Here is an 18,634-nt window from a genome sequence, read left to right as displayed (position 1 = left end):
CGAACGTGCGATTATAGAACGTCATGGGAACTGCTATGTAATTGGTTCAACATGGAAATCGGAATGCCTGTTTTGATTGTTAGAGTATACAAACGGAAATAGAGAAGATTGATTTATTGAACGATCTGCATTGTTGTGAATTCTTAATTACTAATTCTTGATTCTTTTAGAAGATAGTGTCGTTAATGAGTTTTACACATAGTACAGGATGAGGGATCAAAAATGGAAAAAGGAGTCGTCGCAACGCCCGCCAATGCCAACGTTAATAGAACATACAATATAGACAGTTTTTCTTATTTTCCATGGAAAACCTAAGATTATGGAATAAGAAAATCAGATTATAATTGTAACTAATTAGAAAGAGCAATTGTACCAGAAATCTCTGCTATTGCTGTAGAATTGTTGCAAGATGATGGAAATTGGTTATTGCAAGCGATAGTGGTGATATGTAATATTTTACATACATAGAAATGGATAAATATTTGTTGCGTATTTTACTTGCAATCGTCTATTGCTTCTAACATAATTTTTTTTCTAGTGAATCTTTTTGAGAAAAGCAATAAGCAAAATGAAGTAAAATAAAAACTAAACGATATGTAATCTAAATTTTAGACTTGTGTCTTCCATGAAAAATCAGTCAATCATCAAATTTCTTGCAGGGGTGGATAATCTTTTTTGAATACTGTATTCGTTTTCAGCTTACCTGTGACCTGCCTTTTGATTTAGCTCAACATACGTTTCATATACATTTGCTTTGATACTGATATACACCAAAAATAGTTCTACATACATAGGTAACATATTTGCTCCGCAACCCTTAAACATCAAACATGCCGCAACTACCAAGTTGCTTCTCCAGCACCACCAGTCTCCAGTATCAGTGATTTGTAGCGATCCTCCTCTTCTTAACTGTTCCCCTAGAGTATACAGGTGTTTTGGAGGCCATGTAAAGCAAAATACCTCTCACCGAACATCGCGAATGGCACAATAGATCTGATTGCAGGTCTGCTAAACATGAACACACACCAATTGGTACTTTGCGCCAATAGCGTGGATTCGCTGCCTGCTTCAGAATGAAATCGCGGTTAGATGAATATGTTTACCGTTTCCTCGAATGGAACGAGATTGTCTACGATTGCTTCTATGGTATTGGAACCGTTCAGCCTCCATGGCTGCTGATTAGCCCCCTTTCAGTGGTTCTATGTATACCACATTTCAGCAGCCACCTTGGTTGTCTCCATAGTTAATGACGACTCCGAGTGGGAACGATCCTTGCAAACGACATATCGTGCTAGATTGTCTATGCTTATCACATGAAAACGAAGGCTATGCAACCCTACACGCCCATGATCAATCACGGATCGATTGCGTCTTCCCTGGCTTGGTCGGAATGATCCGTAAAACGGGTGTGCACTAATCGACTAATGTGGCTGTATCGACCCACGACCCAACGAATATTATCAAAAACAAACAAACCCTGGTAAAATCACTTGTCACTAGTCGTTTCAGTGAATTTGTTACTGTGAAAGATAATTTGGCATAATTACAATATTGCTGTATCTTACCTGCAACGGTATGGTATTAAGCCGATTATGGTATTAAGGGGCGTGCGGTTAGTTCTTAAAAGTATTATTGAAATAGCTATTTAATCGTTCCTCGCAAGAACTCGTTCGACACACATACAAAACTACGAACCACTGACCGCGAAATTAGCACATGATAGAACACATTAACACATGAGCCACATGAGTGAACTGAAATTATCGAGAGACTTTCGATTTTAAAAAGTTTTCAAATTCACATCATTCGTATACGATATCCCTAAGGCGTTTTGTGTCTGCCACGCTTTACTGGTGGTACGAGTTGGATTTCCACCGAAAACACACCTAGCGGTCAACTGTATCAACAATAGATCGTCGAATTCTTATTTACATGTATATGCCAACTGTGTCAACACAGTTAGACCCCTAGTGCCGTCCAACCTAGCACCATATTAACCCCCCCCCCCCTCCATTCTTGTGATAAATTTTGTTATTAAATAGCTAAACGGCCCGGTTGCAGTATGCGAAAAATGATTTATTGAGAAATGTTCTCAGCAATACAGTGTGCGCACCAAAGAATAACCGATCTGTTTGAAGGTTACAATCACTCTATTATATTCCTATTCCTATTCCTGTCTGTTCATCTAGTCATTCAATCGTCCCCAAAGTTCACTCGTTTACGCCCCCCGGTTGATTCAATGCTTTTAATCAATTATAAACCCAGCAGCTGATTGAAATATCAAACAGAATTTTCGAAAATGTATTATTTTATTTTTCGTCTTACAACATGCTCTTCTGTGCCATTCTAGCGTTTCTCAGCTTGTCCCGCATTCGACTACTTTTCCAAAATCCGAGATCGACGTACAATTACCATTCGAGGTAGTGCAGTGATTGACTTTGAGCCATGCTGATCATTGGCTTCCGGGCTCGAGCTTCGAAAAGCGGCTGTCTCCATATGGGCCGATTAATACACACCCGTTTTACGGATCATTCCGACCAAGCCAGGGAAGACGCAATCGATCCGTGATTGATCATGGGCGTGTAGGGTTGCATAGCCTTCGTTTTCATGTGATAAGCATAGACAATCTAGCACGATATGTCGTTTGCAAGGATCGTTCCCACTCGGAGTCGTCATTAACTATGGAGACAACCAAGGTGGCTGCTGAAATGTGGTATACATAGAACCACTGAAAGGGGGCTAATCAGCAGCCATGGAGGCTGAACGGTTCCAATACCATAGAAGCAATCGTAGACAATCTCGTTCCATTCGAGGAAACGGTAAACATATTCATCTAACCGCGATTTCATTCTGAAGCAGGCAGCGAATCCACGCTATTGGCGCAAAGTACCAATTGGTGTGTGTTCATGTTTAGCAGACCTGCAATCAGATCTATTGTGCCATTCGCGATGTTCGGTGAGAGGTATTTTGCTTTACATGGCCTCCAAAACACCTGTATACTCTAGGGGAACAGTTAAGAAGAGGAGGATCGCTACAAATCACTGATACTGGAGACTGGTGGTGCTGGAGAAGCAACTTGGTAGTTGCGGCATGTTTGATGTTTAAGGGTTGCGGAGCAAATATGTTACCTATGTATGTAGAACTATTTTTGGTGTATATCAGTATCAAAGCAAATGTATATGAAACGTATGTTGAGCTAAATCAAAAGGCAGGTCACAGGTAAGCTGAAAACGAATACAGTATTCAAAAAAGATTATCCACCCCTGCAAGAAATTTGATGATTGACTGATTTTTCATGGAAGACACAAGTCTAAAATTTAGATTACATATCGTTTAGTTTTTATTTTACTTCATTTTGCTTATTGCTTTTCTCAAAAAGATTCACTAGAAAAAAAATTATGTTAGAAGCAATAGACGATTGCAAGTAAAATACGCAACAAATATTTATCCATTTCTATGTATGTAAAATATTACATATCACCACTATCGCTTGCAATAACCAATTTCCATCATCTTGCAACAATTCTACAGCAATAGCAGAGATTTCTGGTACAATTGCTCTTTCCCATCATTTACAATTATAAACTGATTTAGTGATTCCATAGTCTAAGGTTTTCCATGGAAAATTAGAAAAACTGTCTATATTGTATGTTCTATTAACGTTGGCATTGGCGGGCGTTGCGACGACTCTTTTTTCCATTTTTGATCCCTCATCCTGTACTATGTGTAAAACTCATTAACGACACTATCTTCTAAAAGAATCAAGAATTAGTAATTAAGAATTCACAACAATGCAGATCGTTCAATAAATCAATCTTCTCTATTTCCGTTTGTATACTCTAACAATCAAAACAGGCATTCCGATTTCCATGTTGAACCAATTACATAGCAGTTCCCATGACGTTCTATAATCGCACGTTCGTTATCAAGGGAGTGTCAGTATTCATTTTTCTGCTCATTCTCCTGTTCAATTTAAAATTGGATCTTCGTTTCCAAACGGAACGTGTTGGGTAATGATGAATATGATAAAATTGTACCAATATTGGCTGAAACTATACTATTCTAACTCCAAACAGCTCTACCCTTTTGGCAAACAGAACACACGCTAGTGGAGAAAGGTTAAATGGAACTGCTGCTATATTAATCGGCTCTCTTCCTGTCACGACAAATGTAACACCTATACGGCTGATTGGGCTGAACTCTGTTCCCGGTGCTAGTTCCTACAAGGAAGAAGAACATGCTCCGCAAGAATCAATTGATACATTTACCATCGAAATTTGCCCTGCGATCCCTCCAAATCTTGGTAAACAGCGTTCGCCACTTTTTTTACTTTGTTTACCTGAAATTCACTCTTTTTTCTTAATCGCAGAGGGGCCAATCAATGTAAATACCACTTACGAACCGCTGAACGTGATAGAAGATCGGTACAAAAACAAACTACAACCTGGAGGACAGTATAAACCACCCGATTGCATGGCGCGCAATCGAGTAGCCATTATTGTTCCATATCGTAATCGCGAGCAGCAGTTGCCGATCTTCCTCAAAAATCTACACAAATTTCTCATGAAACAACAGCTCGATTATGGAATTTACATTGTTGAGCAAACGCCTGGATTATCGTTTAACAGAGCTGCGCTTATGAATATCGGCTTTACGGAGGCTATGAAGCAGCGGAACTGGGGGTGCCTGATATTTCATGATATCGATCTGTTGCCGATGGATGATCGTAACCTCTATACTTGTACCGATCAACCGCGCCACATGTCGGTGGGGATGAGTACATTTGATTTTAAGCTGCCTTATGAAACATTCTTTGGTGGTGTCTCTGCAATGACCGTAAAACAGTTCCGTAAGGTAAACGGATTTTCCAACGTCTATTGGGGATGGGGAGCTGAAGATGACGACATGTCAATGAGGTATCTGGTTATAATGCATTTGATTTCTTATCAGGTCCGATCGTTAACATAATCCTTTCATTCATTCGTAGGATAAAACATTTTGGCTTCCACATTTTACGTTATCCTGTTAATATAGCACGATACAAGATGCTGAATCATGAAAAGGAGAAAGGGAATCCGAAAAGGTAATTATTATGTTTTTGTGATTGCAGCTATCCTTGATTCTGAAACAAATGTTTTGCTCTTTTCTAGGTTCGAACTATTAGGAAACGGTGAAAAACGCTATGACAGTGATGGGCTAAACTCGCTGCATTATCAACTAATTAACCTTGTAAAGAAACCTCTTTATACATGGATTCACGCCGAGATTGCACCAGATGCAAGTGTATAGAATTGGTCGATTTTATCCAGCTATGTAGATCTAGTTATTAACTAGCATTAACTCCACAGAGCAGCTGATGATTACCAATTCTACCAGATTGGCTAGGATATAGGGGATATTTTCTGTAAATCCACAACAAAGCGCAAAGAAAGCCCTGCTCAAAGCGACGACACTTCATCGCACACAACACAAACAAACTTTAATGAGCAAACTAAAAATGTTTCTTTTGCATATATTTTGCTACCAGCATAATGTTTGGTAACGAGTTTTAAGCTCAATACAAAATGAAATAAAAAACTATGTACCAAACGCCTCCATCGTAGCAGGATTTAGTTCTGTGTGCATTAACCGCCTCGTTGAGAATGCCGAAGGAAATCCCTGATAAACATGCGACTTAGAAAGTTGCGCTGGGGTAGCAGGGACGCGTAGGAGTTAGGAAATTAGAACGCATGCTATGAATGAATGAAAAGCTATGAATTCTGATCTTTTTTGTAGAGAACATTGATTGATCAATTTTCTCTACCAGAAAGATTAAAATTCAAAGCCCAAGGCTAATATTAGCTCTCATTTCCTAACTCCTACGTGTTCCTTCTACTCCAGCGCAACTTTCTAAGTCGAATGTTTATCAGAAATTTACTTCGACCTCCCCAACGAGGCAGTTACTGCACACAGAACTACATCCTGTTAAGATGGAGGCGCTTGGTGCACAAGGCCACACGGAGCGTAAAAACGAAAAAATAATGCCAAACGTTTAATTTTAACCCTTACACGCTGTCAATGTCAAAGATTAAACATCATGTATAGGTTAAAATTAAACGTTTTGGCATTAATTTGTAAATTTACGCGTAAATTTACGCTTCGTGTAGCACGGGCCATAGAACTTTTATTTTTCACTGTATTGAGCTTAAAAATCGTTACTAAACAAGATGCTGATGGCAAAATATTTGGTTCGCTCTTTAAAGTTTCTTTGTGTTGTGTGCGATAAAGTGTCGTCGCTTTGAAGAGGGTTTTCATTGCACTATGTTGTGGTTTTACGGAAAATATCTCCTTCTACCCTAGCCAATCTGCTAAAAATGGCAATCATCAGCTGCCCTATACAGTTAATACCAGTTAATAATAGCCAGCCAGCTACCAGTTAATCTCCATTTCTGGACGAAAATGATCTATAACATACCTTTACATAATGATCTATAACATACCTTAACTATCAGTGCTTTGATTTCTCTCTGTCTGTATCGTCTCTAAAGGAGGCTCTCCGACTTCGTCCTCGTGCGCAGTGATCGTATGCTCAATGTTACTTGTAAGAAGTCATGTTAATTGTTAACTTTTAATTGTAAAGCGCCCACACAGGCCAACGGCCCAGTGGACGTCAAGTAAACAAATAAATAATAATAATAATAATAATAATAATAATAATAATAAAATCCACACTATGTGGCATTTATTATTACCAATGTTCCTTTTTAAAAATGCTTTTGACTATAAAAATGCGATTGCTTCGTTCAACTAAGAAACGCCTTTTAAGAAGACTACAATACTCATGACTCATAGTGAGAATTAATTTGGCATGTGGTAAGGGTCATATCAAGAGATATTCTGTTGATATGTTGATTGTTTAATATCATTAGCGACCAGAAAAGAAGACTATTTCCGGTCAGTTAGTTCTAGAATGTTTTATTAAATTGTTGATTATCAATAATCTGTGCGAGGGCCTGGCTTATTTGGCCCCCCCTATATTAAGTCTAACCTACACTTGAGTCAGGCAGAATGGCGTTTCTCTTTTACTTTACCTGCGTCGGAGCGCGGCGACCCGGCATGATAAGCTGGGGTCTCCGGAACACTGTCCTAATTTCGGATGTTCCGCGTGTACCGGCCAGAGGCACAGTTCACGGCTGGATCGCGCGGGCACGAAGTAACGACACGGGTTGTTTAAGGTTTTTCGCAAGAGTCTGAACTGAAATGATTTTATTGTATCACTAGAATTTATAAACTTTGTCTTAACCACACGTTTCCTAAGGTCAGCGACCGTTTGCCTTACCTCCCGTTTCCTCTCCACCTCCTGCTCTTGCCGCGTTGGGTGAGCTGACTCGGTCGGTTGACGTCAACCCTCCCCTGGTGCAAGATTGGTGCACGCTTATTGGTTCTGGGGGGTAAATCGAAAAAACATACTTTGTCGGCTATTTGTTCATGTGGCCAACAACTTCTTGCGACAGTTGTGTTTGCGCGAACCCGGTTTCGAAGCGTCGCTGGGCCACTTTTGGTATGAACGGTTGCTGGGCGAAAGAACGCATCTTCAGCAAATCATTCCCTCCCCTATCGTGGTGATCGTCATCGATCAACATCATTCACAAGCGGCTAGCGCGGTTTGCGCGTTGCATAAATCATGGCGATTCCCTTCTTCGAAATTCTCGTATGCAAAATGTATGCAACCGCTCCATTGACAGAAAGGTATGCATCCGGGTCTCTTAACGCTTAATAGACCCGCCGGCAGAACAATTTAGGGCAAGGTATTCTATCGGTTATCCAACGGCAAAAAATTGAAATGGATAACCGCTAAAATTATTTGAATCGGTTGAGGTGTATATATTGGTTTTTTACCACCGATTCTAATTGCATACATTTAGGGGCCGAACATTTCAAAATTTGGCCGTTAAATAACCAGTGGAATGAACAAGAACCTTAAACATGAGATTAAATCAATTTATGGTGCGAAAAACTACCCAAATATTATCTTTCGACAATGAAAATGTAATGGCATCTCCCTCCCCTCTTCCGTAATAGCAGTATTTAACGTTTATAATGTATTTTTCAAAGATATTTAACTGAAAAGGTGTGTATGTTTTTGGGACAATTATTATGTCTAAATCATCTTTTTATTATCTGGAACGGACGGAGGGAGGTACAAGCGATGTACTAGGTATGTACTGGCTCCTTCCCCACCCCTCCTCCACTTTCCATATGTATTTCTGTGTCCGGCTCATTCTATCGGTTATCTAACCGCTAAATGGATAACCGCTAAAATTATTTGAATCGGTTGAGGTGTGTGTATTGGTTTTTTTTACCCCTTTAGATTATTTATCGAAAACGCATATTCGTTTTCATCGCAGTAATTCTTCTGTCAAATCCCATACAAGAATATCATAGAAACGGACACGCATGCGCATGAGCAGAAGCTGAAGCCGCAGCCTTATTGATGACACGTGTTGGATTTGCACCGAAACCCCCCCCCCCCCCCCCATTAAATGTATCAACAATAGATCGACGGATTCTTATGTACATGTTTGTGTCAACTGTATCAACACAGTCAGATCCCTAGTGCCACAATGCCCTCCCCCCCTCCCCCTTCTAGAAATGTACACCGCCATATTGTGCGCGCACCAAAGAATAGCCGATTCGATCTGTTTGAAGGTTATAATCCCTCTCCCTTTATTCCTGTCTGTTCATCTAATCATTCAATCGTCCCCAAAGTTCACTCCTTTACTCCCCCCGGGTGATTCAATGCATTTAATCAATTATAAACCCACCAGATTATTCAAATATCAAACAGGATTCTACAAAATTTATTATTTTATTATTCATCTCTTCTGTGCAATTCTAGCGTTTCCCATCTTTTCCCGTATTCGACTACTTTTCTAAAATCCGAGATCAGAAACATTTGGTCGCAATGTCAACAGGAGAATAACCACAGCAAGGTGGTTGATAACGACGACGGCGTACAATTACAATTCGAGGTAGTGCAGCGATTGACTTTGAGCCATGCTGACCGCCATTGCTTCCGGGCTCGAGTTTCGAACAGCGGTTTAGCCCATTTTTTCTAAGCTAGACCACATGGACCGAATAGTACCCAACCGGTTAACTGATAATTCCGACCATTCCAGGGAAGATGCGAGCGATCAGCGATTGATCATCAGCCTGTAAGATTTTCACAGAGCATACCCGGAGGGCAATTCCTATAGAGATTTAAGCAGTTTTGTATGGAAATTGCCCGGTGATATCACCAGAACCGTGTCACATGAAAAATTGATGAACAGATAAATGCATCTGTTCCCTCTCACATGCTCGGTTCTTTTGTTTCTCCTCCAATGCGCTCTTCACTCTCGCACGTTCTGTCTTCTCTCAGTTGTCGTTTGTCGTTGTCGATTTGGCATCTGGCATCTCTCTCAAGCGCGTTATTTTTTTTCTCGCTCATGCTTGTTGGTTTGGAGTCTCGTATGGGGATGATGTGAAATGGGACCCTTCTTAAAATCGAAAGCCTCTCGATAATTTCAGTTCACTCTTGTAGCTCATGTGTTTATTGTTCTGTCATGTGGTAATTTCGCAGTCAGTGGTTCGTAGTTTCATATGCGTGTCAAAAAAGTTATTGTGAGGAACGGTAGAATAGCTAATTCAATAATACTGTCAAGAACTAACCGCGCGACCCTTAATACCATAATCGAGGTTGCAGGTAAGATACGGCAATATTGTCTCCTCGAAAATTATCCCCAATTATCCTTGACAGTAACAAATTCACTGAAATGAACGACTAGTGACAAGTGATTTTACCCGGTTTTTTTTTTGTTTTTTATAACGTTTGCATTAAAAAAAAAAGAGACAAAATTTGAATGGTGATAAGAAAAAAACTAAGACAGATAATTGAAATGTGTAAACTGCATTTGGAAGGTAATTTTATCACTTTTCACACAAAATTCTGATTGCGCCATTCCGAGCACCCTTCCAGTAGTTAGCTGGATTTTTTGACATGAAAGTCGAAAACACGTTTGCGCACAAGTTTTTCAGATATTTATGTGCTTTTTCGATCAATTCCTTCACCGTTTTCACCAAAAAGTTGTTGCAATAGATGCTGAAATTTGGTTTTGTACCAAATTTTTCGATGGGATGCAGCTGGTGGACGTTGAGCGGGTTCATCGACATGGGTGCCATATCGATATTAACCACTCCATCTCATCTAACGATCGCTTCAAGTACCAGACCATGCCAGATCTGCGGGTTTTCGTTCTTATAGTGTTCCTTGGTGAACGTCGCAACTTCCTGCAGGTACTTTTTATTATAAAAGTCTCATTTCACGGCCAGTCCGGAGCCAAAGACGAACGACTGAATGCCAGCCACATCATTACCTCCTTGGGGAATTTGATGTGTGGGTGGACTACTCTCCGGACCCCACTTTCTTCGTGCAGAAAGTAAAATAAGAAGTGGCTTTCCGATGGATGTGATCCTGGATGAGATGGGTCTCGCGGTTCATCACCAGCGCCACGTGGCGATTCATCGGGAAAATCGGGTTGACGATCTTATTCAGCTGCTGCCTCTGTGACATTACCTGATACTCTAAAACCAGCGGACGGTATTTCCGCTTTCTGACATGTATTTCTATGTTCGTCAGATACTTCTGCATTTTTTGGTTAGTTGTACCCATCTCCCGGACAATCCCACACAGCGGTTTAGCCATTTTTCTGTTTGTCTTCCTCTTCAGTATCCTTTGGAGCTTCTTGGCGCTCAGAGCTTCGGTCGTACGGAACCGAGCCATCTCTCAATGCTCTAATTGTTATCCATTTGTGCCAAGATGCTGTAGATGCTGAAACAAAAGTCCCCGGCATCAACAAATCTCAATCATATGATGCCCTTTTCCGGCGAGGCGGACCTTTTTTTGAACGCACAAATGTCAGAACAGAATAGCTTCACTATTTTCACTTTTACTTTTCATTTTTAGAGTTCAATTGATAGAGGTTTAAATTTTTTTAAACTATCTTCCAAATGCAGTTTACAGATGTCAATAATCTGTCTTAGTTTTTTTCTTATCATCATTCAAATTTTGTCTCTTTTTTTAATGCAAACGTTAATATTCGTTGGTTCGTGGGTCGATACAGCCACATGGGTCGATTAGTACACACCCAGTTTACTGATAATTCCGACGAGCCCAGGGACGACGCAATCGATCCCTGATTGATCATCGGCGTGAAGGGTTGCAAAGCTTCGTTTTCATGTGATAAGAATAGAAAATCTATCATCAGGCATAAAGGCTGAACCGTTCCAATACCATAAAAGCAATCGTAGAAAATCTCGTTCCATTCGAGGAAACTATAAACATGTTCATCTAACTGCGATTTCATTCTGGAGCATGCAGGAAATCCACGCTATTGACACAGAGTACGCATGCGCGTGTGTTTAGCTGCCTACAATCAGATCTGTTGTGCCATTCTCGATGGTATTTGCATCACATGGCCTCCAAAACACCTGTATACTCAACCTGTATATTCAAGGGGAACAATGTAGAAGAGCAGGATCGCTACAACGCACTGATGCTTCCCTCGCAGTTAAGTACCTAAATCGGTGGTACTGGAGAGGCAATTTGGCAGTTGCGGCATGTTTGATGCTTATATTGGAGCAAATATGTTACCTATGTTTGTAGAAATATTTTTGGTGTATATCAGTATCAAAGCAAATTTATATGAAACGTATGTTAAACTAAATGAAAAGTTAGGTCAAAGGTAAATTGAAAACGAATAAAGCATTCAAAAAAAGATTATCCTCCCCTGCAAGAAATTGACAGATTGACTAATTTTTCATGGAAGACCCAAGTCTCTAAATTTAGATCACATATCGTTCAGTTTTTATTCTACTTCATTTTGCTTATTGCTTTTCTCAAAAAGATTCACTAGAAAAAATTATGTTAGAAACAATAGAAGATTGTAAGTAAAATACGCAACAAATATTTATCCATTCCCATGTATGTAAAATATTACATATCACCTCTATCGCTTGCAATAACCAATTTCCATCATCTTGCAACAATTCTACAGCAATAGCAGAAATTTCTGGTACAATTGCTCTTTCTAATTAGTTACAATTATAATCTGATTTTCTTATTCCATAATCTTAGGTATTCCATGGAAAATTAGAAAAACTGTCTATATTGTATGTTCTATTAACGTTGGCATTGGCGGGCGTTGCGACGACTCTTTTTTCCATTTTTGATCCCTCATCCTGTACTATGTGTAAAACTCATTAACGACACTATCTTCTAAAAGAATCAAGAATTAGTAATTAAGAATTCACAACAATGCAGATCGTTCAATAAATCAATCTTCTCTATTTCCGTTTGTATACTCTAACAATCAAAACAGGCATTCCGATTTCCATGTTGAACCAATTACATAGCAGTTCCCATGACGTTCTATAATCGCACGTTCGTTATCAAGGGAGTGTCAGTATTCATTTTTCTGCTCATTCTCCTGTTCAATTTAAAATTGGATCTTCGTTTCCAAACGGAACGTGTTGGGTAATGATGAATATGATAAAATTGTAACAATATTGGCTGAAACTATACTATTCTAACTCCAAACAGCTCTACCCTTTTGGCTAACAGAACACACGCTAGTGGAGAAAGGTTAAATGGAACTGCTGCTATATTAATCGGCTCTCTTCCTGTCACGACAAATGTAACACCTATACGGCTGATTGGGCTGAACTCTGTTCCCGGTGCTAGTTCCTACAAGGAAGAAGAAAATGCTCCACAAGAATCAATCGATACATTTACCATCGAAATTTGCCCACCGATTCCTCCAAATCTTGGTAAACAGCGTTCGTCACTTTTGTTACTTTGTTTACCTGAAATTCACTCTTTTTTCTTAATCGCAGAGGGGCCAATCAATGTAAATACCACTTACGAACCGCTGAACGTGATAGAAGATCGGTACAAAAACAAACTACAACCTGGAGGACAGTATAAACCACCCGATTGCATGGCGCGCAATCGAGTAGCCATTATTGTTCCATATCGTAATCGCGAGCAGCAGTTGCCGATCTTCCTCAAAAATCTACACCAATTTCTCATGAAACAACAGCTCGATTATGGAATTTACATTGTTGAGCAAACGCCTGGATTATCGTTTAACAGAGCTGCGCTTATGAATATCGGCTTTACGGAGGCTATGAAGCAGCGGAACTGGGGGTGCCTGATATTTCATGATATCGATCTGTTGCCGATGGATGATCGTAACCTCTATACTTGTACCGATCAACCGCGCCACATGTCGGTGGGGATGAGTACATTTGATTTTAAGCTGCCTTATGAAACATTCTTTGGTGGTGTCTCTGCAATGACCGTAAAACAGTTCCGTAAGGTAAACGGATTTTCCAACGTCTATTGGGGATGGGGAGCTGAAGATGACGACATGTCAATGAGGTATCTGGTTATAATGCATTTGATTTCTTATCAGGTCCGATCGTTAACATAATCCTTTCATTCATTCGTAGGATAAAACATTTTGGCTTCCACATTTTACGCTATCCTGTTAATATAGCACGATACAAGATGCTGAATCATGAAAAGGAGAAAGGGAATCCGAAAAGGTAATTATTATGTTTTTGTGATTGCAGCTATCCTTGATTCTGAAACAAATGTTTTGCTCTTTTCTAGGTTCGAACTATTAGGAAACGGTGAAAAGCGCTATGACAGTGATGGGCTAAACTCGCTGCATTATCAACTAATTAACCTTGTAAAGAAACCTCTTTATACATGGATTCACGCCGAGATTGCACCAGATGCAAGTGTATAGAATTAGTCGATTTTATCCAGATATGTAGATCTAGTTATTAACTAGCATTAACTCCACAGGGCAGCTGATGATTACCAATTCTACCAGATTGGCTAGGATATAGGGGATATTTTCTGTAAATCCACAACAAAGCGCAAAGAAAGCCCTGCTCAAAGCGACGACACTTCATCGCACACAACACAAACAAACTTTAATGAGCAAACTAAAAATGTTTCTTTTGCATATATTTTGCTAATAGCATAATGTTTGGTAACGAGTTTTAAGCTCAATACAAAATGAAATAAAAAACTATGTACCAAACGCCTCCATCGTAGCAGGATTTAGTTCTGTGTGCATTAACCGCCTCGTTGAGAATGCCGAAGGAAATCCCTGATAAACATGCGACTTAGAAAGTTGCGCTGGGGTAGCAGGGACGCGTAGGAGTTAGGAAATTAGAACGCATGCTATGAATGAATGAAAAGCTATGAATTCTGATCTTTTTTGTAGAGAACATTGATTGATCAATTTTCTCTACCAGAAAGATTAAAATTCAAAGCCCAAGGCTAATATTAGCTCTCATTTCCTAACTCCTACGTGTTCCTTCTACTCCAGCGCAACTTTCTAAGTCGAATGTTTATCAGAAATTTACTTCAACCTCCCCAACGGGGCAGTTACTGCACACAGAACTACATCCTGTTAAGATGGAGGCGCTTGGTACATAAGGCCCTGCCACACGGAGCGTAAAAACGAAAAAATAATGCCAAACGTTTAATTTTAACCCTTACACGCTGTCAATCTCAAAGATTTAACAGCATGTAAGGGTTAAAATTAAACGTTTTGGCATTACTTGTAAATTTACGCGTAAATTTACGCTTCGTGTAGCACGGGCCATAGAATTTTTATTTTTCACTGTATTGAACTTAAAAATCGTTACTAAACATAATGGTGATTACAAATTATTTGGTTCGCTCTTTAAAGTTTCTTTGTGTTGTGTGCCATGAAGTGTCGTCGCTTTGAAGAGCGTTTTCGTTGCACTATGTTGTGGTTTTACGGAAAATATCTCCTTCTACCCTAGCAAATCTTTCCACTATGCTTGTATCATATTGTATTCCACTATGCTTGTAAGATAAAAAAAAACCCTAGCCAATCTGTTAAAAATGGTAATCATAAGTTGCCCTGTACAGTTAATACCAGTTAATAGCTAAATCTCCATTTCTGGACAAAAATGCTCTGAACCATACACTTACATTGACGGACACTTAATTAAGACCACTTCTAGGTTTATTTTTTCATCGATTCGTCAATTTAAGCAATAGACAATCCAAACTATGTTTTTTTTTGGGTCATGGAAGGAACATGGGTCGCGAAGCGCATTGTACAAAATGTCAAAGGCAAGAAGGTTAAAACGATACAAAATACAAGGATATTCATAATCAAGGATTGATGATCCCTCTAAAAAGTCTATTTTTCTATAGCTTTTAACCCGGAAAAAGTTAACCGACGATTGAGGATCAGAAGACTACAATAAACGACTCATAGTGAGAATTAATTTAGCATGTGGTTAGGATCATATGAAGAGTTATTCTGTTGATATGTTGATTGTTTAATATCATTGGCGACCAGAAAAGAAGGCTTTTCCCGGTCAGTTAGTTCTAGAATATTTTATCAAATTGTTGTTGAACAGTAATCTGTTCGGATTAAGCTCCGCTAAAATACCACTGCAAAGTTAATGGCTTCCTATAACTTGCAGGAATTTAATAGGAAGGGCATGAACTGGGCCAGATTAGAAAAATACCGAAAAAAACAGAAAATTCTGCTAGGTAGGTCAATTTAAAATTGATTAACTATAGAACGTTTTTCCTGCTGTGGCGTTGTTTAGAACTTCAACTGCCCGGCTCGCCATTCGGCGCAGGGCTAATGCTAATTACATGGATTCGTGAGTTTTTCGTAGTAACGAATGTAACCAATAATGCTCATCGTGGTAATGAATGTGACGCGGTACTCTGTTTTATGTTTGCTTTTATTCTTGCGTATTGTTTATGTACAATGGCTCATATCAATGAGACGCCGTAGGAGCCAAACGAAGAGGCGTTCAAAACTACATCCAACCCAGTCGAACATCATCTATTTACGAGCTGTGAGCAGAGCATATCGTGCTATAAACAGGCTGTTCTGGCAACCTGCAACGCAATCCTATCGCATTCTGGAGATTCGTCGACGGTAAGCGACGTGTGCGCCTAGCCCCGTGCGACATACAGTACTGTTTTAGAACCGTGAAAAGAGCGAAATTTTTCCGATGCAGTTCCGTGATGTGTTCACCTCATTTTTCGTCTTTTTTTTCCTTCAAACTGCCGCGCGAACATTCAAACGACAAAAAGTGTCACTGTTACTGTTTTTATAATAGTTTACTCGTCTAGCCGATGCTGGCCGATGGTTGGGCCATTCGGTCTGCTGCTGTTTAATCAAAACAGATCATTAACCAAATTTATCATAAGATTGTGGGAGGGTGGAGGGGGGGGGGGGAGTCAATATGACGCTAGGTGGGACGGAGAGGCAGTATGGTGCTAGGTGGGTGTACATTGGGCTCTAGCTGTGTTAATACAGTTGACACATACATGTACATAATAATCCGCCGATTCAAGGCAGGGTGTTTTAAATAGATAGGTGGTGTCCAAGGTGTTTTAAATAAACAGGTGGCTTCTAGTAGAACAAACGCCGGTAAAAAACCAATACATACACCTCAACCGATTTAAATAATTGGTAAAAAACCAATACATACACCTCATCCGATTTACTTAACTTTAGCGGATACCCATTTCAAAATGTTGCCGTTGGATATCCAATAGAATGAGCAGGAAACAAAAACACATGTGGAAAGTGGAGGAGGGGTGGGAAGGAGGCGAGTACATGCCTAGTACATCGCTTGTACCTCCCCCCGTCCCTCCCAGATAGATAAAAATATGATTTAGACGTAATAATTGTCCCAAAAACATACACACCTTTTCAGTTCAATCTATATATATAAAAATGAATGTGTCGGTCCGGATGTCCGGTATAGACTCCGAAACTACTGGACCGATTGTCTCCAAATTTGGTATGTGGGGGTTTTTGGGGCCGGTGAGTGCTATAGGCTTGGTTAGAAACCCCTCGCTACCTTCCTTCCTGCCCTTTCCTAACACTTGATTGTTAAAAACATTCATTACTCCGCAAGTTATGCACCGAATACCATTAAAACTTGCACAATTATTGATGGTCACCTGAGAAATCATGGGACAAAATTTCATATCGGACGATGGGAGAGGGGGGCCTTCATAAAACCCCAATCCTTAAAATACGTCCTAGGGCAAAAGGGTATCGTTTCTTAGGTTTTAATGGTCTCTAAATCGATTGGATTCACTTAATACTCTTTTACTTGCTTCTTTCATCTATCCACCACCACCACCCTCCATTCCGTACATTTTGCAGAGCAGAGTGATGGGTGGGAAAATTATATAGTTGCGAATAAAACCAATAGAAGAACGAGAGAGAGAGAGAGAGAGAGAGAGAGAGAGAGAGAGAGAAAGAGAGAGAGAGCGAGAACGCCTGCGGTGGAATGATAACAATGTGATCGGCAACGCTGCAGAAATCGTTACCATTTTTTATTGGTGTGTCTACTGTTGGTTTAAATTTTCTTAACAATTTCTTTAGTTCAATCATGTCATTAGTTAATCAAGAAGTTGCTTTAAGTTTTACAAGTCAATTTACATGAAACAATTATAAAAACTCATTCAGTTGTGAAGTATTTGAATTGATCAAAAATTATATTAATTTTTGATTATTGATTTACGTGCCACTTTTCAATGACGATTTTCAACGTATCGGGTTAAGAATGGTTAACGATCGGCATTACATGCACAAACATATAAAACAGCAGTAACCAAATAGTAAAAGAAAACAATACCAACAAATCCTATCTATCCGGAACGGTTTGCGATTGAAATGTCCACCGAGAGCGTCCGAGAGAGAAGAAAGACCCTCGATCTGATCGATTGACGTTTGAGTAAATTTGAAGTGCGGTGCTTTTAGTTATGATCTACCATGTGACTATGTAAATCATCGTAGGCTTAATACCGAAAAAATGGATCAAATGTGTCGTATCAAATGTCGTAAAATGTGACTGTCGATGACCCATACCACCATTTGAACTTAACGAGCTATGTGCAAACCGAACACTAAAGTCAAAGTATTTTAGAAAAAAAAAACTTGGGAAAATATAATTCGTGGTCCCAAATGACATCATTTAGCCCGAAAGGCAAAGCCTTAAAACTCAAGCATCATTTTAACTTTCCAGTTCATATTTACAAGCACGTCGCATCTCTATTTCCAACATCACTAACAGACCTAACTATTGATTTGGTTCATTGATAAATCGAATACGACCAAATGATGGAATAGATAAAATAATATCTACTGAAATTTTCAAGTTTCTGTTTACGATAAACCCACGACCGATCAAAGACAGTACGAAGTCTGTCGGGGCAGCTAGTATCTTTTAAAAATACATTATAAAAGTTAAACAAGAACCTTAAACATGAGATTAAATCAACTTATGGTGCGAAAAACTACCCAAATATTATCATTCGACATTGAAAATGTAATGGCATCTCCCTCCCCTCTTCTGTAATAGTACTATTTAACGTTTATAGTGTATTTTTTAAAGATATTTAACTGAAAAGGTGTGTATGGTTTTGGGACAATTATTATGTCTAAATCATCTTTTTATCGCGATATACTAGGTATGTACTCGCTCCCTCCCCACCCCTCCTTCACTTTCCACACGTATT

The 18,634-nt window shown here is 39.4% G+C and overlaps 1 protein-coding gene and 1 long non-coding RNA gene across 2 annotated transcripts; both read left to right on the top strand.

Moving 5' to 3' along the window:
• Positions 1–4,218: 4,218 nt before the first annotated feature.
• On the top strand, positions 4,219–14,029 carry LOC125953810 (beta-1,4-N-acetylgalactosaminyltransferase bre-4-like; the record flags this gene model as incomplete). The annotated part of the gene is made up of 4 exons (XM_049683592.1): positions 4,219–4,303; positions 12,913–13,459; positions 13,531–13,626; positions 13,694–14,029. Coding segments are annotated over 4 exons (867 nt in total), but the record flags the coding sequence as incomplete, so codon positions are not given.
• LOC125954368 (uncharacterized) lies at positions 9,575–12,634 on the top strand. Its single transcript, XR_007469032.1, has 3 exons — positions 9,575–9,724; positions 12,399–12,553; positions 12,620–12,634. It is a non-coding gene; the product is annotated as an uncharacterized LOC125954368 (long non-coding RNA).
• Positions 14,030–18,634: the final 4,605 nt, after the last annotated feature.

The sequence above is a fragment of the Anopheles darlingi genome, chromosome 3 (assembly GCF_943734745.1).
Source record: "Anopheles darlingi chromosome 3, idAnoDarlMG_H_01, whole genome shotgun sequence".
Classification (NCBI taxonomy): domain Eukaryota; kingdom Metazoa; phylum Arthropoda; class Insecta; order Diptera; family Culicidae; genus Anopheles; species Anopheles darlingi.
This window is presented reverse-complemented; position numbering and strand designations above follow the sequence as displayed.